At 38.1% G+C, this 18,129-nt stretch overlaps 2 protein-coding genes across 2 annotated transcripts in view; one reads left to right on the top strand and one right to left on the bottom strand.

Annotated features, from left to right (window-relative positions):
• STARD9 (StAR related lipid transfer domain containing 9) overlaps positions 1 to 10,315 on the top strand; it is an 88,864-nt gene extending 78,549 nt beyond the window's left edge. The window contains exons 28-33 of the mRNA XM_072427961.1: positions 560 to 696; positions 1,574 to 1,638; positions 3,506 to 3,711; positions 4,716 to 4,795; positions 5,981 to 6,139; positions 7,518 to 10,315. Of these exons, the coding sequence (XP_072284062.1) occupies positions 560 to 696; positions 1,574 to 1,638; positions 3,506 to 3,711; positions 4,716 to 4,795; positions 5,981 to 6,139; positions 7,518 to 7,619 (749 nt within the window). The 3' untranslated portion in view covers positions 7,620 to 10,315. The remainder of the gene's footprint in view (positions 1 to 559; positions 697 to 1,573; positions 1,639 to 3,505; positions 3,712 to 4,715; positions 4,796 to 5,980; positions 6,140 to 7,517) is intronic.
• Positions 10,316 to 12,232: 1,917 nt separating this feature from the next.
• The window catches only part of CDAN1 (codanin 1), a 25,300-nt gene continuing 19,403 nt past the window's right edge, over positions 12,233 to 18,129 (bottom strand). Inside the window, exons 19-28 of the mRNA XM_072427645.1 lie at positions 17,836 to 17,939; positions 17,590 to 17,739; positions 16,819 to 16,882; positions 16,299 to 16,377; positions 15,852 to 16,003; positions 15,661 to 15,768; positions 15,510 to 15,573; positions 15,216 to 15,418; positions 14,567 to 14,677; positions 12,233 to 14,425 (exon numbers count right to left, since the gene is read on the bottom strand). Coding sequence (XP_072283746.1) covers positions 14,312 to 14,425; positions 14,567 to 14,677; positions 15,216 to 15,418; positions 15,510 to 15,573; positions 15,661 to 15,768; positions 15,852 to 16,003; positions 16,299 to 16,377; positions 16,819 to 16,882; positions 17,590 to 17,739; positions 17,836 to 17,939 — 1,149 coding nt within the window. The 3' untranslated portion in view covers positions 12,233 to 14,311. The remainder of the gene's footprint in view (positions 14,426 to 14,566; positions 14,678 to 15,215; positions 15,419 to 15,509; positions 15,574 to 15,660; positions 15,769 to 15,851; positions 16,004 to 16,298; positions 16,378 to 16,818; positions 16,883 to 17,589; positions 17,740 to 17,835; positions 17,940 to 18,129) is intronic.

Here is an 18,129-nt window from a genome sequence, read left to right as displayed (position 1 = left end):
GAGAGAAGGGACACACATAATGAAAGGCAAACCATGCATGTGTAACATGACAGGACCACTAAAGGTGCGCATGCATGGGGAGTCGTGTGTCACTCAAAGGGGAAGAAACTTCCCCCAGAGTGACGTCATGTTGCTAGAATGATGCAGAATGATCAAGGCTCACCCCCAACCCCCCAGCATGCTCTGGAGAAATCCAATGCTAGCAGCACTGTCATTTCATGTTATTGGCATTAACTTCTACCCTCAAATGAATAGATTGCAGTCATGTTCTAGGGATGTCTGGGACACCTGAAAGACAAACACGCTGTCAAAATGCAGAAGGATACTTATTTGTTGTAGTGCATTGGGGCACCCACTAGTGTAAATTAACATTCCAACAGCTGAACAAACAAGGAAATCCACTGGGGTAGACAAGGGATGTAGAAACATTGTGAAAACACTATTAGGTGAATGCTCAAAGATATTATTAGCAAAAAGAATGAAAAAAAAAACTTCTGTTTTTTTTTAAAAATCCATAAACAGGCTCTGCATTTGTAAACCACATCATCTTTCTTTTTAGAGCCAAATACAAACCAACCACCTCCTGATAAAACACCAGCCACTGAAGCTTTACCAACATTCTGTGCTCGTCTGCAGTCTACACCGGTATTGTATCAGGATCTTGCCACCCAGGTTCAAGTCAGTGCGATGGCAGAGGTGAGTTCTGTATACAGTACTTAATATGATATTATGCCATCTGACTTTCTTAATCCCAGCTCTTCAAAGTCATATTTTTTTTCTGTACATGGATGACATTTTCGAGTTAAGCTAGTATGTGGCAGATAGAATTAGCTTTGGGAGTTGAATATAGCATGTAACATATACCATATACCCATCATGGGTTAGAGCCTTCATTTCACAACTTTTTTCTGTGGCCTGCTTCTTGGTTTCAATCTTCCCAAGGTGATAGATATAGATGCAGATATATAACACGATGCACACAGAAAGAAGAGTGTAATCTACCTGCTGACAAAAGTGCTCAGATGCCAGAAGTTATAAAATACACCTGCAACATGGGATCCGTATCCATAACATCCTTCTGAAAATGCCTGCTGCCAATCTTTCTTAGCCACTGATGTAAAACAAACATTCAATTAATGTAGTCCGTTTTACGGTAGTGATTTAAAAAAAACAACTTTGAGGCCTCTCTGTTTACATAAAGCTATGCAACCAATATTTCTTAAAGGAAAGATTGATGAAAGCAGTCTATGTATTTTGTCAATTCAGGTTTACTTTAAGGCAGTAAAACTGCCTTTACTTTTATTAGTTTCTGTACTTTTCAAATTGCCACTTACTTGCTTATTCTGGGGTTGTGCTGTGACTAGATGAAGGAACTTTACTCAGTGTGATCACAAAGGAATACATTTGAATGAAAATGCACAATCTGTTACTGTGATTGAAAAGCAGAGAATGTTTGGTGAATGTCTCTGTTACAGCATTATGCTTTCATATACCAGTTAATTCATTTTGATCCATTTCTTTATGATATTTTATTTTGTATTATTCCTTCTGTTTACGGAATATTTCTTTCTAGGTAATGGCTGCTTGTTCATATGATGTAAAGAACCTGTTTAATGGCAAGGCAGCAGCAGGTTGGATGTAAGTTCTTAAACATTTTTCTTTAGCTCTTCCTACATGTACACTATTTTGCAGACATCACAGTACTGCATGTGTAGACACCTTACAGCAAAGAAGATGCTGTACTATATTAGTTTAATCAATGGATTATATAAAAATGTAAAATTTTATAACATCAGCATTACACCTACTTAAGTGATTCTCTAGCAAGGCTGAGGACATGTTAATAGTTTGTGAATTGGGGCCCACTGACCCCAATAGTTGAACCGAAACTATGGAGCAATACATTCTCAGAGTTCACAGCAACATTACAAATATAATGAATATCAATTGCTGGGGCAAAACTTCAACTTCAGGTTAATTAAAAAACAAAAAAACATAACTAGACATTGCAGTATAATGTCTGCATTACAAGTTGTATACAAGTTGGGTGTAGTTAGTATACATTGCGGTTTAGCTTTTACTCTGACTTTAATATTGGTGAGTTTATTTATTTTGTTTGACAAATCATTAACAAAAATCAATGGTGTGCGGTGTTTCATGAGGACAAATCATAAAGCAGGTTTTTTTAGGCTGTCGACTTGAACTGTTAATAGATTAATAGATTAATAGGTTAATAGATTAATAGTTATGGCACACCGAGGCCCTCTGGACTGTTGTTTCAATTACACTCTGCATTATGATTACAACAGTTAGATCTAATGCTCTGAAATGAAACAGAAATAAACAATAACAGACACTTCCTATTGTAGTTATATTTGTTTTCTTTCTACAAACAAACAAGCAAAAAAATTTAAATTACTGCAGTTCAACTGGATATCTTTACAGTACTAGAGGCCACCCTAATGCATAGAGCTTCTGCCCCTGTGGATTAAGCAACCTAACCTGTTGCTCCAATCATCACATAATCTGCAGAAAACGCAGTGAAACCACAGACATTCAGCATAAACATCCCACATTCATAGGCAGTTATCCTGATTGTAGTGTATGTCTTTTTTTTTCTGAAAAAAAAACTTTATTTAACATCATCAAAAAACATCATTATTAAAATTTTAAAAATGTGAAGCAAATATTATCAAAATTCCTGCCCAGGTTGCCTAGACAAAAACGTAACCCTGTTCAGGAACAGAAAAGAGAAGAACATCTGATTATTGGATCACATAGGACCCACCTATCAGGTGTGAGCAGATGGGGACAGCAACTTTAGGGCTATTTTTCAATCAGCAATAGCCTCCATTGTTTGCCACATTGTTGTCCATACTGACTATCTTCTTTAGAATCTTATTCATTGGCATTTCTATTCAAATCGCCAATTGTTTATATACGCTCTGATAGGTGGGGTCTATGTGCTGCAATAATCAGATGTTCTTCTGTTTTCTGTTCCTGAAGAAGTGGATGTATTCCACGAAATGTGTCAAACCAACAGGGTTACGTTTTTGTCCAGGCAACCCAGACAGGAATTTTTGATAATGTTTGCTTTACGTTTTTAAAGTTTTAATGTTTTTTAATTATGTTAAAGTTTTGGTTTTGATTTATACTTTTGGTTTTGATTTAAACTTTTGTAATTTACATTTATTGGCCTTAAAAGTCCCAGCTGCAGAGGTAACTCCTCTGATTGTGTTTCAGTCCAAGTATTTAGGGATTCGGCCTTGTCTCAAATTAAAAGGTTGGTTAAACTTTCAAAGTAATGTTTGGAAGTCTGTGAGTGTATCTTTATCACTACTGTATTTGTATATCCACAATAAAAGGAACAAGAAGGCAAGATGTTATTACTCATTTCTGTTTATTTTGTTTAATTTAGCAGTTAGGAACACATCATAGTTGAATGTGTTTTTGACAATATAAAAAATATTAACAGTTATTTATTGCTGTGCTGATTCGTTTTCAGATACCGGACAACAGAAAAGGATGTATTAGTATATTACAAGGCCTTCTCATCTCCCACAAAACATGGCTTTATTGGGGCTGGAGTCATTAGGAGGCCTCTACATAATGTCTGGGATATGGTAAAAGATATTCATGCAAGGAGGCTGTATGACCAGTCCATCCTGAGCGCTTGTGTACACCAGAGAGTGAGCAGCACTGTTCAGCTGGGTAAGTGACTTTGTTTCTTTTGCAGAAAAATATGGCATGAAATATCCTAGACTTTATTTAAAACACAAAAGTAAACAGTCTTATCTAGGAATAAGTCCCAATGGTAGGACATGGTTGTCTGTAGGGTTTGGTTAGTATGCATGTTGGGTCCTTTGAGGGAAATCCAGGGCTGTCCTTTTGAAATTAGTGTCCAGCAGTGGCAGGTTATGCATTCTCCTAATACTGGTTTGCATTTAATTAGTTGTTGGGCTGGCCTATGCCTTTCCTAGCTGTGTTTGTCCAAAAAAAAAAAAAACTGTACAGCTACCATGCGTTGGTGCTCTCTGTTAATCTGTATTACTATACTTTGCAAAAGGCCAACTCCATATGAAACCGGTCAGTTTGAGTGCTGGCTTTTTACATTTTATTAGACACGAACATTTACACATTTAAAATATCATATATTTTACTTTACCAGTTTTTATTTAATGAGAGCAGCTAATATACAATTTGTCATTCACGATTGCCTACCACATTTAAAACTCCATGTCTGTGTTCATGATACTGACTGACAGAATGACTCTTGCTGAAATGGAGCATGAAAATTTCCCACTTATCCTTGTGAAGTGAACTGCTTTCTCCTGTTAGAATAATCAGCCGTGACATGCTGAGGTGAAACAGTGGGAGACACACGGTAACAACCTTCCACACAAGATGAGTAAACAGTGAAACGAGTTGTTGCAGATCTTCTAGTTATAAATGTAGGGTGAATTAGACTTAGAAAAATCCTATTGACGTTTTACTTTAATTATTTGTGCACTACAACGAACAGATCGATTATTGATATGTAGCTGCTCATAGTAAGTCCTGTAATACATATTGTTCTGTTATTGGTTTTACAATTAGCTAAAATCTAATTTTAAAGGAAAATATGTTAAAGAAAAACATTTATTATTGTGCCACAGTTTTTGTAATACATCTGTATATGAAAGTCTGATGTCTCATTGTACATTTTCTTTCTGCAGTCCATGTGATGATGGATATGTCACTTTGCTACTTAAAGCAACCCAGGGATTTCTGTTGCATCACTGTGGAATCGAAGGAGGTAAGCCGAGACTCAGAAGTTTATTACAGGTGATACTACCTTCTACTTCAGTAGGCAGAAGCTTTCCTGTCCATGACATTTTATGGATTTTAGTTTTAGGTGTAGCTACCAAACATAGTTATGGGAGCTGTCTATGGGCAGACAAAACTACCTGGAGGCCATGCTCCAATTGGTTTCATCACCACCATTTATTAAGGTGGGCGATTTTAGAAAATGAAGCATCCTTATGTAAATTGTGTAACCCTAAACTTCATGTGTTGATAACGGGAAAGGTTGGCACCATTTTGAATAAAACAGCGGGTATACTGTTATACTGATACAGGATATTCCTAATAGAATCGCATTACTTTAATTTTTTTAAAATAATAAAGGAATTGTATGGAAGGAAAAACAATCCAACAAGTGCATCCAACACAGTAAAGCTAAGGTTAATACTGATTCATCTAAAATATAAGAAGAATAACTAAGCTTTCTTAGAACCCTAAGGGCCAGACATCAAAAACAATATACGCAAGGAGAAAAAGGGAGGAAAACCATAAAACTGGGTGCATCTATCTCACAAAGTCAACTGGGGATTCCAAGCTTCCATTTGAAGCCAGCTGCACCAGGAAAAACAGTCCAATGCAGCATTCGTAATCACAGTATCTGGTTGACTTGGGTGGGATAGGTTCACAAAGGTATCAACATCCTTCTAATCAAACAAAAGGCCAGGAACTCTGTCTTGTAGAGAATGTTCCTTTAAATCCAATTGTAACTGGTTTAGGAACCTTTTTTCACCAATGGTCCACAACTAGAAAGAATTTGTCAAGCCAAACGTATACAAACTAGTGAGGACATGGAGGATTGGTCTCAAGGAAGGAACCCAAGATTTGGAGATCTTCCAACTGAAGAAACATGTTGGCTTGAACACCCCCAGGTAATGGAATAGGGGCTGCATTGATACCAAAAAGCTCTGGGTGCAACCAGATATGTGTGGCATCAAAGGCTTGTCACAGTAAGGCAATGCTTTGGATAGCCACGAGACCCTGACAGCTGGTGGCAGATGAGGGCTGGAGGTGACCATAGGTGGGCAACAGGAACAGAAGGAAGATCAGAGTTCCACATGGCGTTTACAAAAAGGGTGTAGGTTCCTTTTTTTTTCTCAAAATCAGTGTTTTCCTGAGAATATTTTTTTGTTTTACACAGGAAAAATGTTTCAGCTTGTGCTTTCAGTCAGTGCATAATGAGTCTATGCCACGTCCTAATAAAGATGTTGTACGGGGTGAAATACTGCCCAGTGCCTGGATATTGCAACCTGACAGCACCCATGGAGAAACAATCACACGGGTCATTTATATGGTCCAGGTAAGAACAAGAGGTTTATGTTAAACCAAATAGATAGTTAATATGGTGCCCCAGCCATATTAGAACCCAGTGTCATCTAGTAAAAAGGGCAAATGGGCCAAAAAGACAGCCAGGGGTTCATCTGTGGTTGCAGCAAAAACATTGTCCTTTTTGTTAGATATGCTGTATTACCTAAAATACCCAAAACAAATCCACAAGTGAAGACACCTTGGAATACTTACCGATCCACCACGCATGTTGACCTCTGGACCTTTTGTGACAGCACAAGAGTGAAATGTTGCAAGGCCAATCAGGTGCTAGCTAACCCAGAAGGTTAGGGACACAGGTACAGGGCACTCATATGTCCCCTGCAAAGAAGTTGCATGTAATGTACGAATGCTTTATCATCGTATCACCATATAGGATGCTGGTGTTTACTTAAGGTAATCTGGGGTACATGGTAGCACCTCCCGAGTTTAATAGCATTGGTTTAGCTAAAACTGTAAACCTTGGCATGCAAACTGTGCTGACAAGCACATACAATACACTAGGAAGAAGCCCCTGAAGTTTTGTCTCCACCACTCACTGAGCAAGTTTTAAGAGAATAGATGGGACCAAATACTTCTATAAATCTAAAGCTTTCAGACTGAACTCTGCCAAGAATCCAGATATACTGGCCTGACCTTGGAGCCGGGTCCTGTGAGCTGGAAGCCCAGTCAGACATTACAGGGCTGTAGCCAAAGCTAAATCTTTTTAGGAGCTAAAGAAAACAAGTCCAAGCCTTCTAGGATACCAAAAAACATGCTGAGAGTTGGGGAGATTGTAATGACCTACACATTTTTATTTGCCAGTGGCCAAGAACGGCAGCAGCTGCATAACCTGAAAGTAAAATACTTTTTGTGTCCCTAAATGTAAGAGAAAAAAAAAATATTCTAATCGATTCAGTACCTTAGAAGTTCCTTGTAAACTCAGAATTTACCCGCAGTACCTCCCCTGTGTAAAACTGATGTCCACCAGATCCCCAATCTGTGTATTGGAAGCAGATCAGGCTCATGTGTAATTAAAGTCTGATTAAAAGGTCCTTTTTTTTTACTCACCTGTTCCCATTCTGTCACAGGTTCTTCCATCCTTTTCACTTCTGGGTTTCCTGTTCTTTGGCCAGGCCAGGCTTTTCTTTTAACTGCAAAAAATTGCAACTTTGTGGCTGCTGGTCTTCTGTAGTAGAAATCTTTTCAGTAGAAATTCTGATTGAAAAATGAATCAAACTGAACCAAACCACAAACATAATGCCATTTAAATAATACTTAGAATTATATATATTCTCATTCTCTAAAATAAAAATATATCATGTAACATCGATGTATGTGTCCAGCATTTCATCTTACTTTGGTATTTCCAGGCTGATCTTGGAGCTCCGGCTATTCCTTCCAGGCTACTCAGTGTGGTCAGCAAGCGGCAGCCTCTGGTGATTTCCAATCTGGCCAATTTCTTCTCTAGGTAACGCAGTACTGTACACAGTAATGGACTGTAATACACCCAGAATGTCTTTCACCCAGCACACTTTCTTGTAAGATTTGGCAGCTATCACGCTTGCAAGACAATCATTTCATTAATTGAAAGTTTCCTGTGGATTTTTTTATTTTATTTCTTAATTTATAAACCTCTATTTTGCACACACAGCACTATGACGTCTGATGAATGAGGACAATAGCGTCTTGTCAGCACAGTAAGGGTTTACTGTAGAGAGAGTTTAGGTTTCCTAGGAGTTTCCAACCCAAGACTTGAGAAGAATTAGGGCTTATCAGACAGAGAAATGTCTTAGGTCCGTGTTGCCAATATCACCGAATTGGCTTTTCATTCTCTCATATTGCTTTGGTTGTTATGAGAACACGCAGATAGACCGGGCTAGTTGTTATTTATAGAGGTTACATAGCCCTCTAATGAAATACTTTTATTTATTTTTAATTTTATATAATGCTTGCAGAATATAATCTCTTTCTTCTTCAATTCTCAGTCTTTCTGTCAATGATGTATAAAGGCTTCTGTAAACATTTACATAATTTACCAAAATTAGAGTTACTGGCATGCGTAAAACCAAATTGTCTAATTAGGGGAACATTTGGATATAGGGGAAAAAATATGTTCACTAGTGCACTGTGATGTTGTACAATTAGCAACCAGAACTCAACGGATCTGACTGCACTGTACTGAAATCAGATGTTACGGCATGTAAGCGGTTCTCTTTTTATTGCCTTAATCATGATGTCTGAAGGAGTAAAAGTAAAACTATCAGACATTGAACAAATTATTTTGAATGTAGCATAATACTTTATAAGTAAATGTTTACTAAGAGAACCTGTCCAGTTGTAGCTAAGACGCTATTTATTGTGTGCCTGGAATAAGCCATACACACAATCTGACTGAATCTTTGGAAACCATGTACAATTTATTACCCAAAAATAAATAATGCACAGCCAAATGACATTGGCTTTGATTTTGGGGAACATCTCTATGCGTCAGATCTTCTTCTATCCCCTATGTAGGTGAGTTGACAATCCATATGCACTGTAAACTCACATTGGGGGCCCAGAGGTTTCTGCCCTTTCGATGCATAAAGAAAAAGATTTGCATTATTGTCCAAGGCATTAGAGTAACAGATTTAGCTGTATCAGGACAGATTCTCTTTATATGAGACTTCTAAATATAAAGAGGTACCAATCAATGCTTTATTTATTGTTATGTGCAATGCTGGCTGTAAATGTAATATTTGTGTATATATAGGCGGATGTTTTCTGTCTACGGTTACATTTCTATTTCCCCAAATCATAGTTTTTTACGTAAATTGTTTTCCTACAATCAGAAGATTATATATAAAGATAGCTTTGTTAAATATGACTCCTCGCTGTTGTATTTCCAGACCTCAAATGTGATTTGGAAAGCTGGAAGAATGTGATTGCCACTGAAAACTTCAGGCTTTCTTTCCCCAGTTTTAGTAATCCACCAGCCCAGCTGTTTATAGAAAGGAGGAAGTACTGCTAGGTCTCTGCACAGAATATGCAGATAACAGCTTCCAAAATATAAGAAACTAATCTAAAGAACCAGTGTTTGCAGATTTGACACTGACTACTTTACAAAAGGTTGGTGCCGGTAGACACTACATATAGCGGATACCGAGCAGCTTTACTGGTGTGAGTAAGTGGTAACCACACTGCAACCCTATTTTCAGTCTAAACAAAATATTAATTGACATAAAGGACAAGCAGGAGGCATCCAGCTGCAGAGATAACACTAGCAGTAACTTGGCTCAGTTATTTATTATTTGGCACAGTGGCTCACAAAACCACTGTTGGACACCTGGACCAACACCAGATCCAAACTAATTGAATGCGTTTTTGCATTCTGACATGTGCTGTGCTGGTCCCCATTGTATCATTGATTTTCCTGTACATTTATACAACTTCTCCAAACTAATCCTAACAATAACACAATTATTCATTTGGGAATGCAGCTTCAAAGCTGCATCAATTCTGCATTTTGACTGACAGTTTGATAATTATGGAAGACTGACAGCTGCATTAGAGGCAAATACCTGTGTAGGTTGCAGCATGCAGACTAGAGTTGGTACATGTAGGCACCTCGGGTTAGTTGGGGAGATTTATAGTACAAATACCAACTTGGAAGATAGCGCTACCCCCCCACCTCCTTACTGACGTGTCAGTGTAATGGGCAGACAAAGCACTCAAGGAGTTGGACTTCCTAGATGAGGTGCAAAAGATTTGGGGCTGCCTGGAAGCTTTGTTGCTTGCACATGGCAAAGTTTTATGGTATAACCATGTTTGATTTAAAAAAAAAACCCTGACCACACAAAATAAAATAACGGATAAATATATAATGCTAATAAGGATTTAAACCTGCTAGTGTCCTAAACTATTATTTAAAGAATATTGCTTCCAATGTGAAGTTTGTTCTGTCAGCATCGTACAACACAATTTTGTTTTTAAAAATAACTTGACTGTGGAAAGAATTTTGAAGGATACAGTTTTCTGTACAGTGAAAGAGGTTTATTTTTATATAAAATGTATACAGTTTTTTATGTTTACAATATAATTTATTTATATATGTATATGCTTGCTTTGGATTTAAGTTTGTAATCTATCCCCCTGTATCAAAAACATAAAAACAAATATTTAAATCAAATTGTGTGTGTATTTTGTTTCCAAAATGCATTGCTGACATATACACTGTACACATATAAACACATTACAAGTAAAATTAATTTGGGTTTATGTATTGGATGTGTGATGGAGGATTGATCATTGTGAGGAATGAGATCATTGCAGGTATGGGGCACCAAGAGAAGGGACAGAAAAGGACAATTGAGGACTGCAATCCCTTTCCCACCTATTCCTGGATGTATAAACAGCTCCTCCTATAATTACTAAAAACACAGCAACCAATCTTCTGTCATTTTCTAAGCCTTATAATAGTTCAAACAAACAATCAGCAAAATCCCATGTAGGTCTAGAAACCTTTTAAGAGGTAGTACAGCAAAAACTTTTCTTTGCTTTGGATTGAGTGGCGAGGGGCTCTGTCTGGATGTTTACACTGTCCGTGTCCCCGGAAAGTTATGGGAATGTAAAATTTTATAGCTGTCACCACAACTCCTGAAAGAGATTTGTTCTGGTGACAACTAAAAGGAACAGCCCTCGCTCTTTCCTCTCATGTTTGTTGTGTCCACAGGACAGAAGTGAAATCTCCCCAACAAAAGACAAAAAATAAACTGACAAAAAATACACTTTACCCTTCTCTATCCAGAATTAAAAAGAAAAATGTTGACAAAAAAACACTTTTGAAGTGGAACTAATCCTGGGTTACTCACCTGTCCCTGTTGCCTCACAGAGTCCGCCACCTTTTCTTCCTGAGCATGCGCAGCTCAAATTTTTCCCAGCTACCTGGAGGGATCAAACATGTAGGAGGGATTATTGCAGAAGAGAAATGGTCTGTCCCTTTCTGCAATAATGATCTGCTTGTTCTCATGGCTTCTTCAAAGTTGAGCTTTAGTTTCTCTTTCAAAAGTATCTTATGATCTTGCCATAAAAGTGGAACAGGTTCGTGGACAGTCAGCTTCTTCCATAATCAGTGTTCCCCAAGGGTCAGTCCTTGGACCGGTGCTCTTTTCTCTGTACACCTCCTCTCTCGGTAGTCTCATATCCTCCTTTGGCTTACAGTACCATCTGTATGCTGATGACACCCTATTAGTCTGTCATTTGCAATCCCTATTTAATGTACAGCGCTGCGTAATATGTTGGCGCTATATAAATCCTGTTTAATAATAATAATTATACACAGCATTATTGGTACATACCTATCCTGTACAGACGCCCTGCAGTAATGACACATCTAGGAGGTCCAGGACCTGTCATTGCTGCATTCTACGAAGCCGCCATCTTCACCACCAGCTCCATGGCAGACTTCCATGAAGATGGCAATCCTTGTCTGTCATTGGAAGGCGTTACCTCTGCACAGAAGTAACATCATCTCCGGCAGCCACGCTCTAAGCTACATGGTGCATGCACTGTACAGTTTAGAAACAAAAAGCCATCAGGAGCCATGGAGTTTTTTTTTTTTTTTTGGCAAAAGAGAAATTGGATGTCTCTTTTGTCTCAAATAGTGCAACTTTGTGGTGGTTTTTACAATTTACATTTTCTGCTGTTTGACAACTGTTTATCTTTGTTGTCACCCCTGCAAATGCCCATGAAGATGGCACTGTACAAGTGCCTATGTTAACGCACATTGTGCAGGACCGGTCTGGTGTTGTCACGTATGTGGCGAGAATCCATAACAATGATGTGGAGTAAGTAGCTGAGAATGGCTGGTGGAGATCCACATTCCAATGCAATAAAAAGAGATAACAGAATTAAAAGCATGACAATTTTTTTGATCAAACTTGATGTCATGAGGTTAGGGATTAGATCTGTTTTAGGAAAGAAAAAGTTACAACTGGGAGCCTGCTGCAATGGACGAGACCAGAAGATGTTCTCTTTAATCTAATATGAATGAAGACGAAGTACAAATATCCATTATCTACATAGAAAAGGGCCACAGGAAAATAGGAACTGTGACAACAAAATTATTTTATTATTTGTATTTTTCACTTCATCTAAATCTGGATTAGCAGTTACTAACACACACTTACATGTCAGAGGTGATTGAGCAACGAGCAGCTATGTTCATTAACACTGTAAAAAGCCCAAACACTGCAGTGAAAAGAATGCAGACGACACCGTTACCCTTAATTTCTGGAAATGCTGCTTGCCTGGCTATTATGTGGAGTCCAAGGCTTCAATTCTTGTTGAGTTACTGATGCAGAACAAGCATACAGTTCAGAAATTCAGACTTCTCTAGCTGCATTGTGTGCTTAGCAAAAGAAAAAAAAAATCGAGGCCACATATTGGCAAACAATCAGCATTTTCAAAAGGTGGTCAGTGGCAGCCTCTTATTTTTCTCACCACAAGTTGCTCCAAGCATTTGTGGCTTCCAAAGTCCTGGTAAATTTCCAGCCTTGAAGTATTTATTATTCTGAATTATTTCACAAACTACATTCAGCAGTGCAAATAAAAATGTATTTGGTCCTGGATATGAGACATGTTCTACACAGAGCTCTGGAATGTCTGCCGTTGCCATATTCTAGGAAACCGGTATCTGGTTAATACTGCTCAAATTAATTAAAACATTATTAATTCAGGAAATTATTAAATCCATTTCTCTACCAATATACCATGATGACTTGATGCTTGTGTGACATTATAATATTAAAGCTTGATTTGTTTGTATACAATTATAATTTTCCATTAAACTTATTTTCCACAATGACAGCTGTACATGAGTGTCAAATGACCAAAAGCACCAACCATGGCAAATAAAACATGCGTTCTATCTTGAACTGAGCCTGTGTATTTCCTGCGTAAAACTAGCCTACAGTGTGTACAGTGCACTTTTACCAAGCTTTCAACCAGCTTTGCTGAAGCATTTAAAACAAAGCTCAGCTCCAGTTTGAGTAGAATAAACACAGATCTTATGCAGAGTTCACTTTTAAGAATACATAATCGAGCCCGGTCATTATTGCAGAAAGGAACAGGCAATGTCCCTTCTGCAATCATCCCTCTGGGTTTCTGACAAAAAAAGCTGTGCACATGCAATGAATGAACTCCTGCACCTGAGTGAGAGTTAAATCATTGTGGCCCGGCCAATAAAGATGGCTGAAAATCCAAAGGAAGACGTGAAGGCTACATCCTGAGAGGATATGAGGACGGGTAACTAAGCTTTATAGCAAGCTTCAGATGCCCTTAAAGCTGTTGAAAAGCAGAAGTCAGCATTCCTATAAACAGATTTTACTCTAAACCGTAAATGGTTAGCTTTAAACGCTGCAATACAGCCGCGTAGAGCTTGCTAAAAGCTTTTCAAGCCTTGTGTACACACTTTTTTTGCCATTCTGTAGGTCACAGGTCCTAAACCTAGTTAAAAAAAAAGCACACACCTTTAGGCAGAAGACCCCAACATTCCTAAGCTGTGGTTTCATATAAAAATAAAATAAAATGCAAGTGTCTTCTTTTCTGTGATAGTTTTCAATTGTCAGTGCACCCAAAATTATTATTTCAGTGTTTAATAAAAACTGGAGAGTGGAATATTCTCTTTAATCTATCTATGCTTGTGTAAAAACGCCTGCTGCAGCCATCACAAGGGCTCCCTTTAATCTCCATGTTGTTTTTTTCTTTGTTTGGATAAGGACAAAGGGTTTGGGAATGGAGCTGTTCCCAAAGATATAAGATACCAGTTAGATTGTTCTGCTCACCAGATTCCACTTGTTATTGATATACATTTGGGTAGACTCACCTTTTAAAACCCCAAATATTTTACAAGATTTCTTTGCAGGCTGTAAAAATATTTCAATATAAAAAATACCCATAGGGTTCCAAAAAAGGAACAATGTTCGTTGAAATAAGAAAATAATATAAACCATATAAATATAAAGTTCTGTGTAATAAAGTGCCATGCTCTTGGTTCCGGCTGTCCAATGAATCAGCTGTGTGCAGTGTAAGTTCTATGGGTGCAGCAGCTGTATTCTGACAAGTGGAACACATGGCACAGTTAGCAGCATAAAAGGTAGGAAAACACAAATGGAATTCAAGAAAACTAACTAGGAGCAATGATTTCGGTCTGTGGCACAAGTAGACTCGCTGGGTCTTTTGGCACGCTGTGGTTTTCTGAGCCAAGCACCAATTGGTCCAGTGCAGGTAACAGATCCTGCTGTGGAAGAAACATATTACAAACTTCAAACACTTACATATGCAAGTTCACATTTACAGAGCTCCAGTCAATGGAGAAAACATTGCTAGGCATAAACCCCCCCCAAAACAAAAACAAAAAAAAAAAAAAAGCCAGGCTTACCAAAGGCCAGTTGTACTTTTGGAGTCTGAATATGTGCTCTTCAAGTTCATTATGCTGTATGAGGCCAAACTCTAGTAATTGCTGCAGTAAGATCGCAAACAATTCCCACTGCTGTATGGAAAACATATTTAATAACATTAAAGAGGATTTGTCATCTGATAGGAATTGCTCCCTTTCAAGTTAAACAGTGAAGCTATACAATTTACATATTATATTCATTAATTATCTGCCTTGATACTTGTGTAAAATTTTACAACTGAGCTGCAGGTTATAAGTTCTCTCTGTGGGTGTCATTTACATTTTAGGACTGGCACTAAGTAGTAGTTTGTGTAGAAGTTGCATTTAACTCATGTAGGGAAATTATGTTTTCAATCTTTTTTTTTAAAGCTGGAGTTGAGTTTGAATTAGACTGCTTGAAAACTATGATTTGTTTTGATACCAAAAATGAAGGTTCACAAATGGGAAATCTTGTATATAACGGGTTAAAAAATGATATCACTACTACTGCATTGGTAAAATAATCTTAATGGGCTGAAATAAAATGCAGATACAAGTGTCTTTAGCTATCTCAAATCATCATAAGCAGTTATCAATTCTATTAGGAAGTAAAAGTCATATCCACGTTTATAAAAAGAACAAACAATCTCACCTCCTGTGTATGGACATCAATAAAATTCTTCATATTCTTGTCACTAAATATCAGCTGTATGGGTACAGGGACCACAAAATCATTCTTCCATATTGTGAGCATTAACCTCAGCAGCTGACTGACAGCCTCCCTCTTACACTGGTTTTCATGGAGATTACATTGCTCAGAGAGGGGAAAATCCACCAGTGGAACCTGATCAGACACTGCAAGATTGGTACAAGAAAAGTGCCTGAAATAAACATCTGTGAACCAAATGTGTAACTAAAAAAGTCACATAAATAGATTCAGCCTTACCTAGAAGGGAAACTAGCTCCACAGTACACTTTGCAAGGTGCTGTTCTGCTGGGGAGGTGATATACTGTCAAAGAAAACAAAAGATTATTTGAATTGATCTGTATTTTATTGATATTAATTGAATACCAGAGCTTTGCAATTCAGTGGTTACCTTCTGGCAATTCAGGGTCTGAGAGAGACGCTCAAGAAAACTTTTCAGCTGGGCCAACTCCAAAGCTTCATCAACATTACGAGGCCCCATCGAAATACAGAGAAATTCCTAGCAAGGAAATAGACAAAAGTTCAATGTTTTTTGCTCATCTCTGTAAAGGTTCTGCAATACAGGCCAAACATATGTGTTACCTTGATTTCAATAATGAGCCTGGAGGGGAGAGTGACTTTGTGCTTACAATCATCACAACACTTCTTCACATCTGCGCTATCCGCAAAGGATGATGTCATATGCGTCCGCACCATACGATTAAAAGTAGCCTTCACTTCTCTTTTGATTAGTGCTGTGAGGGAACAAATTTTATTTTAACATCGACAATCTATTGTACTGACTTTCAGAAATGTCCCATGACTCCCCCTTCATATTGATGTTCAATATGTTAAGACTCTTTGTCAAGCATTTTCAGCTTAGATTTCAACTAACAGACCCCACTCTCTATTAAAGCACAGATAGCAGGATGAACAACACGGGACAAACTCCTGGATGTGATAAAAACAAAAACTTGGAAATACATATTCACAACATCAGTGTGAATAGGTAAAAAGTTTTACAATGTATTTATGAGTTCAACAAACTACCTGAAATGTTGGTGCTTAACCAAGTGCAAGCCTTTTCTATTGCCAGGGACACTGCAATATCTTCTGCACTCTTCATGACCTGAAAAGTTAAATGGTGTAGAATATCATTAAGTATTTTGTTTTCCTCAAAAGAGAAGACATTTGTCGACTGTGTGAGAAGCACCTCCCAACATGAGAGAGAACTAGGAACTACCCAATTGTAAATCACTGACACACAGGTTAGGCAAAAGCAGAAACTGAGTTAAGCTTTTGGAGGGTAGAACCGTGTCTTAAATTGCCTCCTAGAGCAGCCCTAGCAAGCATTTATTTTATAAAGTTTCAAAAACAGACATAAGGACACCAGGCACCATGCTACTCAATTATCAGATGCTCAAATGTTGTGAAACTACAAGCACCCAGATGTCTTTCTGCCTTCCTGGTTGACCTTATACATTCACGTGGCAAATTTCAGCCTATATATTTCGTTTTTGAATATGTAATAATGTAAAAATAATTTGCTGACTAGAGCAAATCTACCCACACAAGCAGACGTTTCTTCGGGTAGCAGCACTCTTACAGCTTCTGGAGCCTTTCTTTTGCAGTACCTAGAAACAAAAAGGGCAAAATATTGCATACAGAACAATTTTTGGGATAATGTTAACTCCATTGGTTGTACTACAAACAGAATATTTTTGCAAAGAGGGCCAGATTTGGGGAGGTGAAATGTGTCTGGGCCGACCACTGACTGGGGTTAGTGTGGGCATGGTCTGCGCGGGTCCGCACAGCCAACAAGGGCGAGGGATTCCCCGAGTCCGGTGTCAGTGCAGAGCACGTTCTTGGAATCAGAGAGGGCGTGGTACGTGCAGGTCCCACACAGCACAGGCCTTTATATAATGACGTAGGGGATTCCCTGTGCACACATGGGGACTCCCGCCCTGCTAATTTAGCGGGCCAATAATTGGAAGGTGGTTAATCAACTCTAATGAAATATAGGATTGCTTTTTTTGTACGCGTGTATATTATACTGTGGTCAACAGTGCTGGCTGGCTGCATTTTATTGATTTTACAACAATAATGTGGGCCAGTGGAAATCTGAACACGGGCCGCAGTTGGCCCCCGGACTGGACTCTGGACATGCCTGACTAGGTGGCAAGTTTAACCTGTTGCCACCTAGTGATCAGACAGAAAGTGAAACTCCAGCCTTAACTAACACAGAATTTTTCTAAGACACGCTATTAGAGGATGAGCACAAGACTTCTATATGCTGTAACACTTCCATTAATTTTCCACTTGTATTTTTAATTCCGCTTACTCCTGTGCTTGCTGTAGAGCCTGCCGTCCATCCTCGCAGAGTTTGGTGCACACACTCTCCAGCAGCTTGCTTTGACCTGCGCTGTCCTCTGTCACTTTATCCTGCAAGATGATTTCAGCCCTCTTGACCAGGTCTGCCACCAGAGTAGCCCTTTTATGTAGAAATAAACATTTTTAATTTATTTACATACATAACAAATGTGTGGTAATGGTCTGCACAAAAAAAAAGAAGGAATATGTCACTCACTTGATATGCTTCACACAGTTAGATCCAATCCTTTCAGCCACAAACTCCACGGATCTACGAAGGGAGGGAGGCTGATTATGGAAAAATGCTTGCTCTAGCTCAGCCTGTGAAAAAAGTTCCATTTATCTTTTAGATGATCAACAAGGAATTTCTGACCTTTGTAATATTTAAAAATTTGTGTTTAAAAAATATATCAGTAGTTTATGAATATATAATAAAAATGTCAGGCTACCCAATATATATATATATATATATATATATATATATATATATATATATATATATATATATATA

This window comes from Pyxicephalus adspersus, chromosome 12 (assembly GCF_032062135.1).
Source record: "Pyxicephalus adspersus chromosome 12, UCB_Pads_2.0, whole genome shotgun sequence".
NCBI classification, from domain to species: domain Eukaryota; kingdom Metazoa; phylum Chordata; class Amphibia; order Anura; family Pyxicephalidae; genus Pyxicephalus; species Pyxicephalus adspersus.
This window is presented reverse-complemented; position numbering and strand designations above follow the sequence as displayed.